The sequence below is a fragment of the Apodemus sylvaticus genome, chromosome 5 (genome assembly GCF_947179515.1).
Source record: "Apodemus sylvaticus chromosome 5, mApoSyl1.1, whole genome shotgun sequence".
Classification (NCBI taxonomy): Eukaryota; Metazoa; Chordata; class Mammalia; order Rodentia; family Muridae; genus Apodemus; species Apodemus sylvaticus.
The window spans coordinates 144,083,956-144,100,578 of record NC_067476.1 but is presented as its reverse complement, the minus strand read 5'-3'; the positions used below and the strand labels follow the sequence as shown (position 1 = coordinate 144,100,578).

Sequence of the window (16,623 nt, the reverse complement as noted above, 5' to 3'; positions counted from 1 at the left end):
GCTTCCCTGGGTTTCTGCATTATCTTGCTGATCTAGCCCTTAGTTTTGGGACCAAGCTAATTACTCTCCTTCACCTTTGACTCTTCATTTTCTGTTCATTTATTTATTGCTTCAAGGGTGCGGGAGCGTGGCAAGATGCATGTGTGGAAGTCTGTTTTCTTCACCCCAATAGGCTCCAGGGATGGAACTCAGGACTTTCAAGGGCTCAAACTGCAAACTCTGGAGTACTACTACTAACTTCAGTTTCTGGGCGTGGCAGCCAACAATTAATATTTAAGGACTTTGTAAAAAATTCATCAAGCTGTCACTTAAGATTGCATATTTCAGTATGTATATTACTGAACAAAAATCTACAAATATTCAGTTCCCTCAGCCTGCCCTCTCAGGAAAATCTCAAATACTGAGAAAAGGACTGCTAATTATTGACATATATCTTTTCCCTTTCTTCCTTTTCCTGATCTAACTCTCTGATGTAGTCATCTTATTAGATATAACCACATCTCCAAGTTCTGGCAAGTAGGGTGATGTGGTGATGTAGGGTGAGGTTTGATGTGCCAAACGACTAGTTTTAACAGAAAACATGGCATGCTCATTGCCTGTGCTCCCCCTTCTCCAGGTTAAGGGGGTCCCATCACTAAGGATGGACCTCACAGCTGTGCTTTTTGCTAACCCAACCCCAGGCTCTCCACTAATTACTTAGCCATCCCTCGATTATTTCACTCATGTGAAAGCAGTCTCGGGTGGGGCAGGGTCGATTATCTGTAATCCCAGCACTGGGAAGGTAGAGGTAAGAGGCTGGCAGTTCCAGGCCAGCCTCAGCTACAGAAAGCCCTGCTGAAACAAACAAACAAACAAAAACATTAACTGTCCGACCGTAAGTGGCATGGGATTGTTTCTGCTTGCAGAACTCCACAGCCTGGTAGAGGCCCTTGCAGCTACAGCACGGCTGTCACCTGAACTCCCGATTTTCCATCACATACTGCTTGTGACTTCTCCTAATTACACCCTTTATTCCCCCCCCCCCCGGGTGGGGGTTGGTTTGATTGTTGTAGGTTTTATGAGGAATGGTGGAGGGGGGGCGCAGTTGGTTGGTTTTCCGGCTTTGTTTTTGTCTTTAATGACGTCATTGTATCATCTCATGCTGGCCTTCAACTCCCAGCCATCCTCCTGTTCCAGCCTCCTATATATTAGGGTTATAGACATCACACACACACACACACACACACACACACACCAAGAAGAGGAAGCTTGAAGTTACATTACCCTGCTGAAATCCGGGTTGTAGTTTGATCCATCCTTGGGCCATAGTTCATGCTCCTCAATTTCCAGGAAGAGCGCCCATTGCTTTCATACCCAGAGAGGCCTGCAGATTGGACTGTTATCATTTCCAATTCCCTTGGTCCTTACTTTCTTCTGTTTCCCTATTGGAAACCTCCCATGATCATTCTCTCTCCTGCCCAAGTCTCCCAATTTTCCTGAAACTGCCCAGGTAACCTTCCAGACGTGTCTGCAAACATCTCTTCTCCCAGAATCCTTCAGGCCCTTTTGCCATCAGTGGTTCTCCACTTTCCTAATGTTGCAACCCTTTACTACAAATCCTTATATTGTAGTCACTCCCCAATCATGAAATTATTCCTGTTTCTACTTTTAATTTTGCCACTGTTGTGAATGGTAATATAAATATCTGCTATTCAAACCCTGTGAAAGAGTCCTTCAATTTCCCCAAAGGGGTCATGACCCACAGGTTGAGAACCTCTGCCTTATGGCGTCCTTCCACAAGGCAGAACTCCCAAGATTCTGTGCCAACACTGCTTGTGATGGTTTGTATATGCTTGGCCCAGGGAGCGTCAGGATTAGAAGGTATGGCCCTATTGGAGAAGGTGTGTCACTGTGGGTGTTATAAGACCCTCATTCTAGCTACCTGAAGTCAGTATTCTGCTGGAAGCCTTGAGATGAAGATGTAGAATTCTGAGCTCCTTCTGCACCATGCCCGCCTGGATGCTGCCATATTCCCACCTTGATGATAATGGAGTGAATCTCTGAACCTGTAAGCCAGCCCCAATTAAATGTTGTCCTTATAAGAGTTGCCTTGGGTCATAGTGTTTGTTCACAGCAGTAAAACCCTTACTAAGACACCGCTGTCCTGGAAGACAGATGTTTTTTCATTTATGTTCATTGTTCGGAGCCCCAAGCCAACATGATTTGGTATTTATTATATGGCAGGGACTTAAGTTTAACAGCTTTTTGTGTTTTTCTAAATAACCCTTCTTCCCAGGGCGAGCGCCACAGGTCTATTTTCTAGAGCAAATATGCCATCAGGTGCCATACTGATTTTAGAATGTCCCCACTCCACACCTTCCTTTCTTGGTATTTCTTCCCCAGAACTGTTTCTCTGCCAGGAGACTCCCCACTACCTCACACAAATCAACTACGTGGCCACACTGGCAGAATTCCTAGCCAGAAGCCAGGACAGGGTGTGTGCTCCAGATGTGGAAGATTCAGTCACCCATCTGGGTTGGGAGATCAGCAGTGACATTAGTGCCATTCCTTCTAGCCTATCGTTCTAGAACCTTCCCTAAAGCTTCTAAACTTTATAGCAAGCCCCTAAATTACCACCTTATACATTAGCACCTTCACTGACTTTAGTACCTACACTCAGAGAGGTTCTCATCTAAAGTCTTCAGAGTGAGGGATTTCCTCTGGTCTGTTAAATCTCCTAGCCCAGCTTCTCCCATGGAGAAGCTAGAGCTGATAGAAGCTACTGGGGGTAGCTTGAGGCCAAATGATCTGGTTCTCATTTTAGTCTCCAGGGCCTGTGCCAAGGCCTCTGTAACAAATGACATTGGAGCCTGAGGACATTCTGCTAGGCGCAGCTACCAACCACACTCCGGCTCCTTTCTGTCAGTGCATTTTGAGGGCATTCCAGGCTGGAAGTGCCCCCTAACTACCACATCCCTGAACCTCCAGCTGGCGAAGGTTCAAGGATACTAATTTATAACCTCTGCTCCCCAAATGTGTTCATCATGGAGCCTCTGTGGCTTCGAGGGGGGAAGGGGCGGCGGGGGGCGGGGGAGCGGGGCTGAGCTCCAAGTTCCCATAGGAGTATACCTGTCCTGTGAGCTCATCTTCCCTCTCTGTCCCTTACTTCCCTGCGGTGGCTCAAATGATCCTCGCATTGGCTCCCAAATGTGCTGCCCCACTCAGAGGCTTCCAGTGTGACCCCTGCGTGCTGCGCTGCAGGGAAACCCCAACTGCAGGTACCCAAGCTCCCTGTGTACCAGAGCTGCCCTCCTGCTGTGTGCTCAGCAGAACCCTCTGCAGACATCGGCCCCCGACAGAGCACTTTACAAACAAGAGGGTGTTTGTGCAGAGAAAAGAAACAAAGTCTTTCCCTTTCTTCCTTGAATCCTCGTCTTCAGTTCCAGCTCATCAGCCTGTTTTAATTCTACTTCTCAGGCTGCCTCTAACCTGTCTGGACTCTTCCACTGCTTAATCTTTAAATATTATTACTCCAGAGCCCTGCCCTAGGAATTTTTTCCCCACATACTTCACTGGCTGACCGCATGTTTGTTTTCCTGTGGTTTTGCTATTTCAGTGTGCTGATAATCTTCTTGTAAACATATGGATCTATCTGTTATAAAAACACATTCAGGCAAATTTTGCGTATGAGATCTCTGTTAGTGAAGATACAGAGGGGATTAAGCAGAGACTACCTGCCCTGGAAGTTTACTATGCTTAAAGATAGTCACTGTGAGTCAGGTGTGGTGACATACACCTCTAATCCCAGCGTTCAAGATGTGGAAGAATGGGAAGTTTAAAGCTAGCATTGGCTATGAGCAAGTTTAAGCCAGCCTGGACTAGGTGAGATTCTAAATACTAAACAAACTAGGTGTAGTGGTGCACACCTTTAACCCTAGCACCGAGGAGGCAAAAGTAAGGGGATTTCTGTGAGTTCAAAGCCAGCTTGAACTATATAATGAATTCCAGGCTAGCCAGGGCATCATAGTGAGACCTTGTCAAACCAAACCAAACCAAACCAAAACAGGATAGTTGCTCTGGACGCATTTAACCCCTCATTTCCTTTCCTCCCATCCATTGAACTAGACAGTAATCATTCCCCTGGCTCATTTAACTATCTGTCCACTTTTCCTTCCTCTCACTCGTCCACCCATTTGCTCATTCATCCAACCACTGATACTCATGATAGCACCCACCCCACTGGCCCATCCGTCTGTCCATCCATCCATCTGTCCATCCATTCATCCATCCACATATCCACCAGCCCATTGCCTCAGTCTTCCTCACATCAGCAATCCCAAAGGCACATCAAGAAGAGGGGAAAATAGAGGTGGTTAATATCTCAGTATTTATGGGTGAGGTAGGGTAGAAGTCTCTAAAGTTCTTGTTGTCATTTGACCCTGTTTCTTCCAGCCTGACCCATGTCTCTGGGTAGATATCTCAGGAGAGTGGGGTGCTACCATGTTAGGTTAAAAGCCTTGGGTTTGCCAGGTGTGGTGGCACAGGCCTTTAATCCCAGCACTTGGGAGGCAGAGGCAGGCGGATTTCTGAGTTCAAGACTAGCCTGGTCTACAGAGTGAGTTCCAGGACAGTCAGAGCTATACAGAAAAACCTCATCTTGAAAAACCAAGAAGAAGGGGAAAAAAGCCTTGGATTTTTGTTTTTGTTTTCTTTATTCTTTTTTCCTACTTCTTTTCTCCGTTAATTGATTAAAAGCCTTGTAAATAAATGTCTTGCCTTAGATTCAAGAGTACTTTATTTGTTTAAGAGGAGATCCCAAGCAGTGTGGGTGAAGGGAGTTGGGACTTTTCAGAATGCATAGTTGAGGCAGCAAGCAGACTAGAGCCTGGGCATGCTGGACAAGCTTGAAGCAAGGTTGTGGTTGAGCCATTTCACAAACAGACCAGCCATAAAAGATAAGGGACATGCCTGGGAAAACTCCTATGGGTCATACACTATCTGGACTGGAGTCTCCTGTCTCCTGTCCTTGGATGCAGTTTAAAATGACCTTCCTGTTAACAAAAATAAACTGCCCTCCTACATTGCTGATGGCCCTATCTGCACGTATGCCAAAAAAAAACCCACCCTGCGCGCCAGAATCCCCCGCCAATGTTTGAATCAGCAAATCATGTGTAACCGCGCCAAACCCCCCTGACAACCCCCTTGACTTTTCCTATATAAACCCCTAACTTTTGAGCCTCAGGGTCGACTCCACTGTCTCCTGTGTGAGATACGTGTCGATCCAGAGCTCTGATAATAAACTACCTCATGCATTTGCATCAAGTCGGTCTCTTGTGTTTCCTTGGGTGGACGCTATCCCGAGAATGGAGTGGGGGTCTCCCTAAAAAGAGGTCCTACAGTAGAGGGACAAAGGGAGTCAGACAAAACTTGTCTGATGAGCCAGCAGACCCTTCTGGAGCATCCTTGTGGAACAGACCTCAGATCACTCCGTCGGAGGGCCAGAGACAGGAATCACAAACTGGCTCAGTGCTGAAGATAACTCTCTAACTCCAAATTGTGTCTCAGCATACCCTAGGAAGCTTTCAGGGAGGTAAGCCTGGAGTTCAGGGTCTGGGTGGCATCAGAGTTCTAAGTATGCACTGCTTCCTTCTGGTGAACTTGGGTGCATCCAGGAGATGAAGGGGTGGCATTGACAGTTGTTACAGAGACCATTTCTGTCTGGTTTACTGCTGGACTCTCGGGGATAACTGGGGCAGGTGCTCCATCGTCAGTAAGTGGTTCCCTGGTCAGTAAGTGGTTCCCTGGCATCCTTCAGCAGGAGATCTTCAGCTCAGGCAATTCCTTTCCTGTGCCCACCCTCACCGCTTCCCTCCCTAGCCCAGGGCCTGCACCTCTCATCCCTTTTAGAGCACCCTCAGTTTCTGCCATGTTTCATCCCACCCCACAAAGCTGGGTTCTCTGCATTGCAGATTATCTTCCTGGGTGCCTCTGGACGGAAGACCATCTCTCTTGTCCCCTTTTGACACCCTACAGTGGGCAGAGGCACCCACAGCATCACTGTGGAGTTCTTTGTTGACTGTCAGAAATGTTCAAGCCAGATCTCTGGAGAGCTTCCTCCTTTCCCAGGCTTTACCACACCCAGGGCTGGGAATATAGCCTGAAGCCAAAGTAAAACACTGGCCCCAGGAGCAAAATTTAAGATGTCAAAAAATGCAAGAAGTAAGTTGCATGATTTTTTTTAAATTGATATTTTTGCCTGTTTTATTGTTTTGCTTTATTTTATTTTTTGGTTTTGGTGGGGTTTTTTGTGTTTGTTTGTTTGTTTGTTTGTTTGTTTGTTTTTGAGGTAGAATCTTGCACTGTATGCCATGCTGGCCTGAACCTTAAAATATCCCTATCTCTGCCTCCTAAGTGGTAGGCTCACAGATGTGCACCACTACTCCTGAGTTGTCAATACTTGGGGACAGAGGGAGATAGCATCAAGTATCTTCCCTTATCAACATCTACCTTACTTTTGTTTTGTTTTGTTTTTCAAGGCACAGATTCTCTGTATATCTCTGGCTATCCTGGAACTCCATCTGTGGATGAGGTTGGTCTCAAACTCAGAGATTCTCCTACCTCTGCCTGCTGAGTGTTGGGACTAAAGTCGTGCACAGCTCACTTTATTCTTCTTTTGGATTTATTTTTATTTATATAGAGGGTATAGGATACCCTAGAGCTAGTTACAGATGGTTGGTTGTGAGCCTTCCCAACATTTTTGCTGGGAATTGAACTCAGGTCCTCTCGAAGAGCAGTCCAAGCTCTTAATAACTGAGCCATCTCTCCAGCTCCATCCATTTTATTTCTTAAAAAGGGTCAGCCGCCAAACCTAAAGAGAACCAATCCAACTGTACTGGCTAGCCAGGAAGCCTTAGGGATCCCCGCATCTCTGCCTCCCTAGTGCTGGGATTATGAGAGTGAGCCACTGTGCCCGGCTTTTTATGTTGGTGACAGAAATCAGAGCTCAAGTCCTCTCACACCGTGCACTAAGAGTTCACGGTGTATTGATGGAGCCACCTCCCCAACCTTTGTTTAATAGTTTTAAAATCAAAACCAATACAAAATGGACCCTGCCATTCACAAGAGTCGGGTAGCTACAATAGGGAAGTGGGAAATAAAGACCGAACCAGCTTTAGTTACTTGCTTCTGCCTTGCGCTCCAGGAGACCTTGACTTAATGCTGCCCCTCATCCCCAGGTCACATCTAGGTCCTCCTCTTTAAGAATCAGAAACTGACACAGGTAGACATGGGTGAGCTTGGAGGGCATTGCTTTCAAAGGTGGGTTGCTGGATAGACAGCTGTGCGGTGGATGGTGATCTTTATGTCTAGGTGATGGGCGTCAACATGTTGAGTGTAAAATTTTCTCTCTCTCTCTCTCTCTCTCTCTCTCTCTCTCTCTCTCTCTCTCTCTCTCACTTGTATTTTAGAAATTGCAGGAGGTTAGAGAGATGGCTCAGTGGTTAAGAGCACTGACTGCTTTTCCAAAGGTCCTGAGTTCAATTCCCAGCATCTACATGGTGGCTCACAACCATCAGTAATGAGATCTGACGCCCTCTTCTGGTGTGTCTGAAGACAGCTATAGTGTGCTTATTTATAATAATGAATAAATCTTTGGGCCTGAGCGAGCAAGGTTAACCGGAGCAAGCGAGCGAGCAGGGCCTACTGGAGCAAGTGGGGCCAACCAGAGCGAGCAGTGTTGATGGGAGTGAGCACAGGTCCTAAATTCAATTCCCAGCATCCACTGAAGGCTCACAATCATCTATCTGTACAGCTACAGTGTACTCATATACATAAAATTAAAAAAAATTTTAAAGAAATTGCTTAATATTCAACAGGGAAAAATAAAAGAACACTGGGGTGCAGGGCGGGGGAGGGGGGCTCAAGGCAAGCTCCCTGGTATCAATCCAGCCTCAGCTGGAACGCCTGGATGGATGTTTAGCCTGCCCTGTCCTCAACCCCACTCATTTATAGGAGTAAGCTCCTGTCTTTATCAAAGTCCCTCTCTGAATCCTGACCCCCCTCCCAACAGCAAAGCCTGGTTCCTTTCCACTGCTTGGACCTGTTTGGCTTCCTTCATTGATCTAAGGTCCTCGAGCAAGGAGCGTGTCAGTCTCTGAGATAGGCCAAATCCTATAACAAAACCTCCCACAATAGAGCATCAACTCAGCCTGGCAAGAGCCCACTATCGGAAAGTGATACTGGGGAGACTCACAAAGCACTGGAGGATCAGGGTGCAGTAATTAACTCCAGGGGGTGGGGATGGGATGGGGGTCATGGGAGTAGGGGCGGGGTTGGAGGTAGGGGTGAGGATGGGGGTGGAGGTGGAGATAGGGTTGGGGAAAAAGCAGTAAGAACTCCGGGGTATGCCCCCAAAACAGTTACCCAAATCATAAAGAAGGAAGCCTCCTCAAGATTAGCAGCTTGTGCTATGGCCACTGGGGAAGTGAGATAGGGTCACTTACAGACTCTGGGCCTTCGTGGCACAAGGGCACAAGTGTGGAATGCCAACATCTCTCTGCTACAGATAGGGGCAGCTTATTGGAGTTAACAACAAATGGTGTCCGATGCACTGTAAGAACTGATGGCAACCCTGGGTGTGTGTATGTGGGGGATGGGGGACAGGAGTTACTGATACATAGTCTTCAACTCTATTCAAAGTCTGAGTTTTCCTAAGACACAGATGCCTGAGTACCCTGTGGCTATGTGGCTAGAACTGTCCCCATCCCCTTTTGGTTTTTCGAGACAGGGTTTATCTGTTTAGCCCTGGCTGTCCTGGAACTCACTCTGTAGACCAAGCTGGCCTCGAACTCAGAAATCTGCCTGCCTCTGCCTCCTAAGTGCTGAGATTAAAGGCATGCAGCACCACTCTGCCCAGCCAGGATGTCTGCATTTTATCTCTATTCATGCACATTGGAGAGAAGGGAGGAAATGTGGAGGAGTGACCTGTCTGGCCCACCTTTCTCCCAGGAGCCTGAATCCTAATTTGATAAGTAGTGACCCACTCCCTAGGGTATAGGGTGCTCTCTGCCACCATCAGGATTTGCTCTTGGAGACTTGAGCTCCTGCATGTTGAGCTCAAAAATTGGAGTCAAAATCCACTGGAGAAATACAAGCAAAACTCCCAGAGCTAGCAGCCACTGCTGACAATCTCATTTGTCCTTCTGAAGATCCGAAGGACGTAGGTGGCACGGCGGGACAGAATACCACCCTTTATAGCTTTGTCTCAGGGCTGCATTGTAGGCTCTGGGTCTAAGAGCACCCCTGGTCTGCTGAGGAGCAGACAGACACAAGGCAGGAGGATGGACAGTCATGCCTTCCTCCCTGGGTTAGGGAGGCTTCCGTAGTCATGGAGGACCGGAAATAGAATTCTTTGGATTGTGCTGGGGCCTGAGCATACAGCAGTGGTGTTGAAGGGAAAGAAAGCTACGAGGCAGGGAGGGGGACAGGCGTCTCAGATGGCTTTCTTAGAGGGGCTTGGCAGCCTTCTTCCACACTCCTGTTCTGGGGCTGCAGACCCACAGTGACTCCAGCTCACCTCTGTCATAGGTTCATTACAGACCGAGCCCACACACACACTCATTTACCAAGGTTTTTGTGAGACACAGATACACCTCTTTCCCTCCCCTCCCCTCCCCTCCCCTTCTTTCTCCCTCTTTCCCCCTCCCTCCTTCCGACCTCCCCCATTGCAGGGAATGGCACCTCACTTCCAAGTCTGATTCACTCTAAAAGCCCTTGCCCAGATGAAGACTCCTCCCACAGCAGGGGGGGGGCAACTCAGCCCTTCAGCTCCCAAGGGGAAAGTGTACCCCGATCTTTCCCAGCAGTCCTAGGGAGAAGCCTCTGAAGGCAGCACAGGAAACTAAAACATCCAAGGCAGCCCAAGCCAATTCCTCACACTCCCAGGCTGCACAGCACAAGAAGTGAACCGTCAATGTCTCCTAAACAGCCAGTCCTTTTGCTGGGGCTGTATACCCCCCAGTTGGGGCTTGAGGCAGGGTGATTTCAGGTATTAGGTGCCTGCAAGGCAATGGTTTTGGCTCTTGGTCCCTTGGGGCCTGGCAAATCCACAACCCACTCCTTTACAGTTTGCAGTCCCATGGGTCGTTTGTCTGGCTTCCCCCCTCCCTGAAATCCAACCCCCCCCCCCCCCGCCCATCACCGTAAGCTAAGAGTTTGCTCTGTTACCCAACACAGCCCTAGCCCTAATAGTCATTTGTTCAGTAAGCTTGCACCCCTCCTGCTTTAGGGCTAGAAGCAGAAAGAACCCACCACATTCGCCATGGATCCTCTAGGACCCTTAGCTCTCCTGACATCCCAGGGTGAACCAACATATTTCTCCCGGGACCCTTTAACCACATTGCTCCTTGCCTCTGCCCCGTTGTCCTTGTCAAGATCTGGATGCTCCCACCCCACCTGCCTCCCACTTACCACTGCGCCGGGCAGCCGTGAACAGGAGGCCGGAGACGCCTTTGTTTCTTCTTTATTTGCGGATATAATTATTATGCACCGCACTCTAAATTAGAGATAGATTTTTTTTTCTGATATACATTTCATCTTTTCACCACGAGCACACCACACGCACAGTATACAGTTCCACAACCGGATACATTGCACAAGATGAGTTTGGGTTCCTGAAAATCGGCAGGCAAACGGGGCCCCTGCCGCGGCTTCTCCAGAGAGAAGTCGCCCGCCCGAAATGGATTTCCCGGTCAGCCTTTCAGACCGCAAGGTTGAAATGTCTAGGGCACGGGGGAAGCGCTCTTGCTGGAAATGGCTGGACGCTGTAGATTCCAAGCACTGAATGGCTATGAAATGTCCCCCACCCCACCCCCAAGGTCAAGTCTCCCAGCCTGCGAACTGCTCGCTCTCCTTACCCCTCCTTTCCCACCCCCACTGTTGAATGGAGTCAAAGTTTGGTGGTGGTGGTGGGGTGTTCCAGGAAGGACAGAAAATACCCTTCACTAATACGCTCCGCTCCCTCCCCCCCAAATCAGGGTGATGTGAATTAGAAAGGACGACAGAAACGCAGACGCAGGGGATCTTGGATGTCTATCCCCTCCTCCCCCACCCGGTCCCGGAATAATCAGCAACTAGGAACCGGAGGTGTTTAAAGCTCGGCCTCCCTTGCGCGACGGCGCAGGGGGCTGGGGGTGGGGGGGTGGGGGCGGGGATGATGGGGAGTAGGGGTGGGCGGGGAGGGAGCTGGGGGCAGGGTGCCCGCCCCCTAGTCCTCTGCGTTGGTTCGGTAGGCCTCGATGAGGCCCTCGAGTGAATGCACGAAGCCGGACACGCTGCAGATGCCGCCGATGACGAAGATGGCCACGTCGAAGAAGACCTGGTGCCACAGCAGCTTGCGCCAGAGAAGGCGCAGGTGGAAGAGGCTGGGCAGCAGGAAGCAGAGGCCGGCGCCCGTGAGGCTGCCCGTGAGGCCCATGAGCAGCGCGAAGTGCGGAACGTAGATGGCCATGAGCAGCGTGAAGACCACCAGCGCGCAGCGCAGCGTCAGCCCCCAGGACTTAAGGCGACCGTCGCCTCCGTAGCAGGCGGGGAAGAAGGCGCGACTGCCTTCCTGGAAGAGAGACTTCTCCAGCACTTCGACGGCCGCGAAGAAGGGCAACGGGTAGGACAGCAGCGCCTTGGCTACCAGGAAGAGGTTGACCACGGCGCGGATGGAGCCGGGCAGGTTATCCGTGATGACTTCCTTGGTCTCGTCGGCCCAGGTGAGGTAGGCGACGAGCGCGAAGAGACCCTTGAGCACGCAGGCGGCGATGTGCGTCCAGTTCATCATGCAGTGGAATTCGCTGGGCTGCTGCATGTTGCCTTCGAGCGAGGGCAGGAAGATCTGCGACGTGTAGCTGAAAACGATGATGCCGATGGAGATGGGAAACTTCTTGACGTCGATGTAGAACTTCACCTTCTCCCAGGCCCAGTCACGCGCGCGAGACAGACAGTAAGCGATGACCAGGATGTTGATGACGAAGTGGGCCAGCGTGCACAGCAGACTGAACTTGGACACGGCCTTGAGATTCTTCAGGAAGGCGCAGGGCAGCAGCACCGCCGTGGCTATGATGGACCAGGACTTCTGCGACACGGGCAGCCCCGGGAAACTGTTGTACATCAGGTTGCCGCTCACCACCACGTACAAGATGCACGTCATCACCAGCTCGATGATCTGCGCCACATTGACCACGCGGCCGCCCAGCGTGGGGAATCGAGGAGCGCAGCACGCGTTGGCAATGGCCACATACGAGTCCCGCACGCGCACCACCTCGCCGTCTTCGTTCTCCTCGTACAGGCACGCGATGAGGATCTTGCCCGTGTAGCAGCACACCACCGCGGCGAAGATGATGAGGAACAACCCCAGGTAGCCGCCGTGGAGGATGGCGTAGGGCAGGCCCAGCACGAACATACCCTGTGGTGCAAAGAGGCAACCAGACCCAGGAGCTCAGCTCATCCTCTCGGAAGGGGACCCTGGGGTATAAGCCCCAAACTATCGCTAGAGGGCGCTATCTGGTGACAGACTTGTGCCTAAGCCATTAGGAGGAGAGAATGAGGGTGAATCCTCGTGAAAGGGGCCCTAAGGCAGGATCTGAGAAAAAAGCCCCGGTGCCTGGGGGAGGATGGCGGAGGCTGTGGGAAGAGGGGAATGTAGAAATCCTCGTAGATGGTTCCTGGGGATACAACCAGAAGAAGGGATGGACAATAGGGACTAGAAAAAGCTGGGACCCAGAAGGGCGCTTTGAAAAGGTCTGGAGAACTGGACACCTGATTTAAGGGACTGGAATTGGGTGCTCATTAACGAGAAAAACACGAAGATCTAAGGGTCAAGCCAGAGGAGTCGAGATCCGGCAGAGAGGAAGCGGCTGAAAACGGAAGGAAGCCAAAAACGGAAGAAAACACACAGACGCTTTGGATAGAAGGCACAGGGTCTTGAGGAATGGAGACGGGGTGGAAATATGAGTTTGGAAATAAGAACCCATAAGAAGGGCATTAAGTGGGATCAGAGTAGATAGAGACCCTTCCGAGCTACAAGCCCGAGCGCTGCGGGAAGCCGAAGCCAGCAGGTCTTTAGAAACCGAGGACAGGGGATGGCAAAAGCTGCGCAATACGATTTCTAATTTACATGGGGAAGAAAAGCTAACGAAATATAGGATTTCCTGAGGCCTGACAAACTCCCGCCTACCACGTGGCCTTTCTCCGAGCTACAGAACTGAACCTTGAAAGACCCAAGGAGAATAATCACCCCACAACAGAGAAAAATAAAAAATAAAAAAAAAAGGCCTTACGGACTCCAACCCTGTCCTGTATTCTGTCAAGACTGTCTTGGCAGCACCTGGAGTAGGAAGTGCCCCCGGGTAGGACTCCTTGGTATCCCGCTGAGTTTATGGTCCAGAGAAACCCAGTAATGCCTTCCACCCCTAAGAAACCTGTGTTCTCTGTTTTAACGATTCAACGCTCCAGAGATGCTAGGGAGCCGAGACACAGAGCTCCGGGGTGCCCAGCATCGGGGCCTCCTTCCTCTCAGAAGTTGGAACCCACCAACCCCTGCCAGCCTCCGGGGTCGTTTTGTGAACTCCAACTCCTCCCGCGGAGGAGTGCCGTGTTCCTGGTGGGAACGGGACTGGGATAGGGGTTGGGATTAGAGTTTATAGGTGGCGGGCTTGAAGGCGGTTCTCAGCCTCTGGAGCAGCTTGGTGGTGCTCAGGCTTCTGCGGTGCAGCCGGGATTTCTGGGGAGAGGAGCGAGTCTACGCAGCTTCGTACCGCGGAGTATCTCTGACCATGGACGTTCCTATGTACCCGCCTGTATGTCTCCAACAGAGCTGCACCTGCCAAGTGAATGCTATCTGCATGTGGTGTGTGTGTGTGTGTGTGTGTGTGTGTGTGTGTGTGTATACACTCATTAAGATTAAGCTAATGCAGAGATACTTGCTATGTAAAGGAATTGCACAGCGTCTTGGGGTGTAGTCGAGTGCATTTAGGGTAACCCTGCGAGCTATAAATAGATGCACGTCATATGCCTGTTTGCTAGTGAGGAAGGGGACCGTGGATACATGTCTGCTGTCCCCGTGCACGACTTCTGTGTGTGTCAGGGGGGGGGGGGAGACTCTTTCTCCCTGTCCTCCGAAAATGCAGCTGTGACTCCATTCCGGAGCTCAAGGCAAACTCTTCCTTCGGATGCTGATTTTCTTTCTCCTTCATTCTCCCCGCCTCCCTTCCCCCCTTCTCCATGTCCCCAGCTTTTGGATTTGTGCCCCCCCCCCGCCCCAAACCTCAGCCAGGCTGTCCTGTAGAGGGGACAGTAAGAGAGTGGATCTGAACAGAACACCACCCGGGGGCGTAGATCCCTCTGGCTAGGAAGGTCAGAGAAGGGGAGAGGATCACCGAGTCCTGGGGGAAGACGGCATTGAAACATAGACCTGCGGGGTTCGTGTGGGGGCAGAGCTTGGTAACGACAACTCAGGTGGGGGTGATGGCAGGCAGATTTGGGAATCCCGCGCTCACCTGAATGGCATTTGTCACGTTCCAGCCCGCTTCCCACGCCGTGATCTTGGGCTTGTCGTTACCCCCGAACTCTCCACCAGCTCCCAAGGCCTGGTCCTTGGAGCCCGAGGGTGGCAGGGGAGCGCCGCCGCGCTGATAATGAATGTCTCCCTCGACGGGAGGTTCTGCGCCCTCCTCTCCACAGGGCTCGCCCTCCGATTTCAGGATGTCCATCTGCAGGCCCTGGCGATGCTCAAAGTCGAGGTCGTCGCAGTGCGCGAAGCCCACCGCCTCCTCATCCGTGGCCGCCTGAAACCCCATCCTGGCAAACATACCGCTCACCTTGGCCTGGGACTTGTTGGACACGGAGGTGGCCACATTGGTCAGCTTGCTGCGGAGCAGAGTGGCCATGGCGGCGGCGGGGCGGGAGAAAAGGACGGAAGGGTTTGGGGACGCGGCGGGCACGCGTCAAGGCAGCGAGGGTCGCTATCTCCGCTGAGTCTTGGCACGGCGCCCCAGGGCGCTCTGGCTCATGACCCTCACGCCTGACGTTCGAGGCTGGCCCCCGGTCACGGTAGTCTGGCTCTCGGTGGGGACCGGCCCGAGAGACGACGAGTGCACTGCAGAGCTGGTGCGGGTGCCGGCTGGGCTGCGGAGGGCGGCGGCGACGGCAGCGTCAGAACAGCTACGCGAGGCTGGCGCGGCGCCCCCACGCGGGCGCAGCCCAATGCGCTCGCACCCCTTGGAGTCAGGCGGTGCGTGGGCGGGGGCCGAGAGGGGGAGATGCTGTCCAGACCAGGGGGCCTGAGGTGGGGTCCCGGACCAGGTGAAGGGGGGGCACGGAAGGTTTCGAAAGTGCGACAGAAGCTGGAGAGGTGCACCCTTGGGAGGACGGTGGGAAGGAGCGCACGAAGGGGTGGGGGGCCCCCAAGTGCTGCATTTCTGGAGGAGGTGCTAAGCGGACGTCCTGGCCCATCCCACCTCGCAGCCACCACAAGGAGGGAGGAGTTCGGTGTGGGCTGGTTCTTGAAGGTCCGCATCCTCGGAACTATGTTCCAGAGTCCCCGAGCTGTGCTGTGCGGGCTCCGGATCCTCTGGCTAGCCGTCCGGATGACCATCAGGACAGGTGAGAGTCTAGCTGAGCAGGCTGGCCGGCTGGTCGTCTGTTTGTGTCTCTGCCATCTATCACTTGTTCTGCAAATCCATCCTGATGACAGAAGTGACCCTCTTGGATCACTTTTTAAAGAAGCACAGCCCCGGGTTAGACCACCTGAGCTGTTTCTGCCGTCCAGGGATGCCGTGGTGCCTCACCACCAACTGCTCTCCAGACCGAAGAGTCGAAAGGCTAACCTTGGGCTCTCTCTCTCTCTCTCTCTCTCTCTCTCTCTCTCTCTCTCTCTCTCTCTCCCTCTCCCTCTCCCTTCCTCTCTCTCTCCCTCTCTCTCCTTTCTCCTCTCTCTCTCTCTCTCTCTCTCTCTCTCTCTCTCTCTCAGAAGGAACAGGATTCTGAGGATGCCCCTTCGGTAAGCAAATGCTTATCCGAGAAGGTCAGGATAGACGAAAGGCGAGCTTATATCCTTGCGAACAGAGCTCAGAAACACGGGTGCGCTCAGCCAAGCTGGGATCACCGCCCCCCGGACTGCTGGAGCTTGGATGTTTCGGTTGAGTGTCAGTGCAGTGCGTGTGCGCGCAAGCTCGAAGACGAAAGAGATCCAGAGACAAAGACATCGCAGCAGATACCGCTGTGGGTTGGCGCTGTGTGAACTCTGAGCGTGAGCTTTGGTAACCGTGCGTGTATTCTGTGTGTGGCTTGGTGCGCAGCTGAGTTTCATTGCCGAGCTGATGCTTCTGAATGGAGCTGCCTACGTACGTGCTGGCGTGAACCCCTTTGTAGTCTCCGTGAGGTACCGGTCAGCCGCGGCTGCTTTCTGTGTCCCCCAGCTGGGTTCTCTCTCAAACTCCTAAGCAGCAAACCACGACATGGGTCTAGCAGCAGTCCCAGCCTAGATAAAGGAGAAGCGTCATCGTCGTCCCTGGGCCCAAGAAAGCGCACAGAAATGAAAACAACTCCCGCTCCTCTTCTCCCCTCTGGAGACTCTTTCTCACTGGGAACCCCAGTCTC

The 16,623-nt window shown here is 51.8% G+C and overlaps 1 protein-coding gene across 1 annotated transcript; it reads right to left on the bottom strand.

Annotated features, from left to right (window-relative positions):
* Positions 1 to 10,451: 10,451 nt before the first annotated feature.
* On the bottom strand, positions 10,452 to 15,162 carry Slc32a1 (solute carrier family 32 member 1). Its single transcript, XM_052184160.1, has 2 exons — positions 14,523 to 15,162; positions 10,452 to 12,430 (listed from the first exon to the last, which is right to left on the bottom strand). Exons 1-2 carry the CDS (start codon positions 14,910 to 14,912, stop codon positions 11,243 to 11,245), a joined length of 1,578 nt encoding a protein of 525 aa, XP_052040120.1. The 5' UTR covers positions 14,913 to 15,162; the 3' UTR covers positions 10,452 to 11,242.
* Positions 15,163 to 16,623: the final 1,461 nt, after the last annotated feature.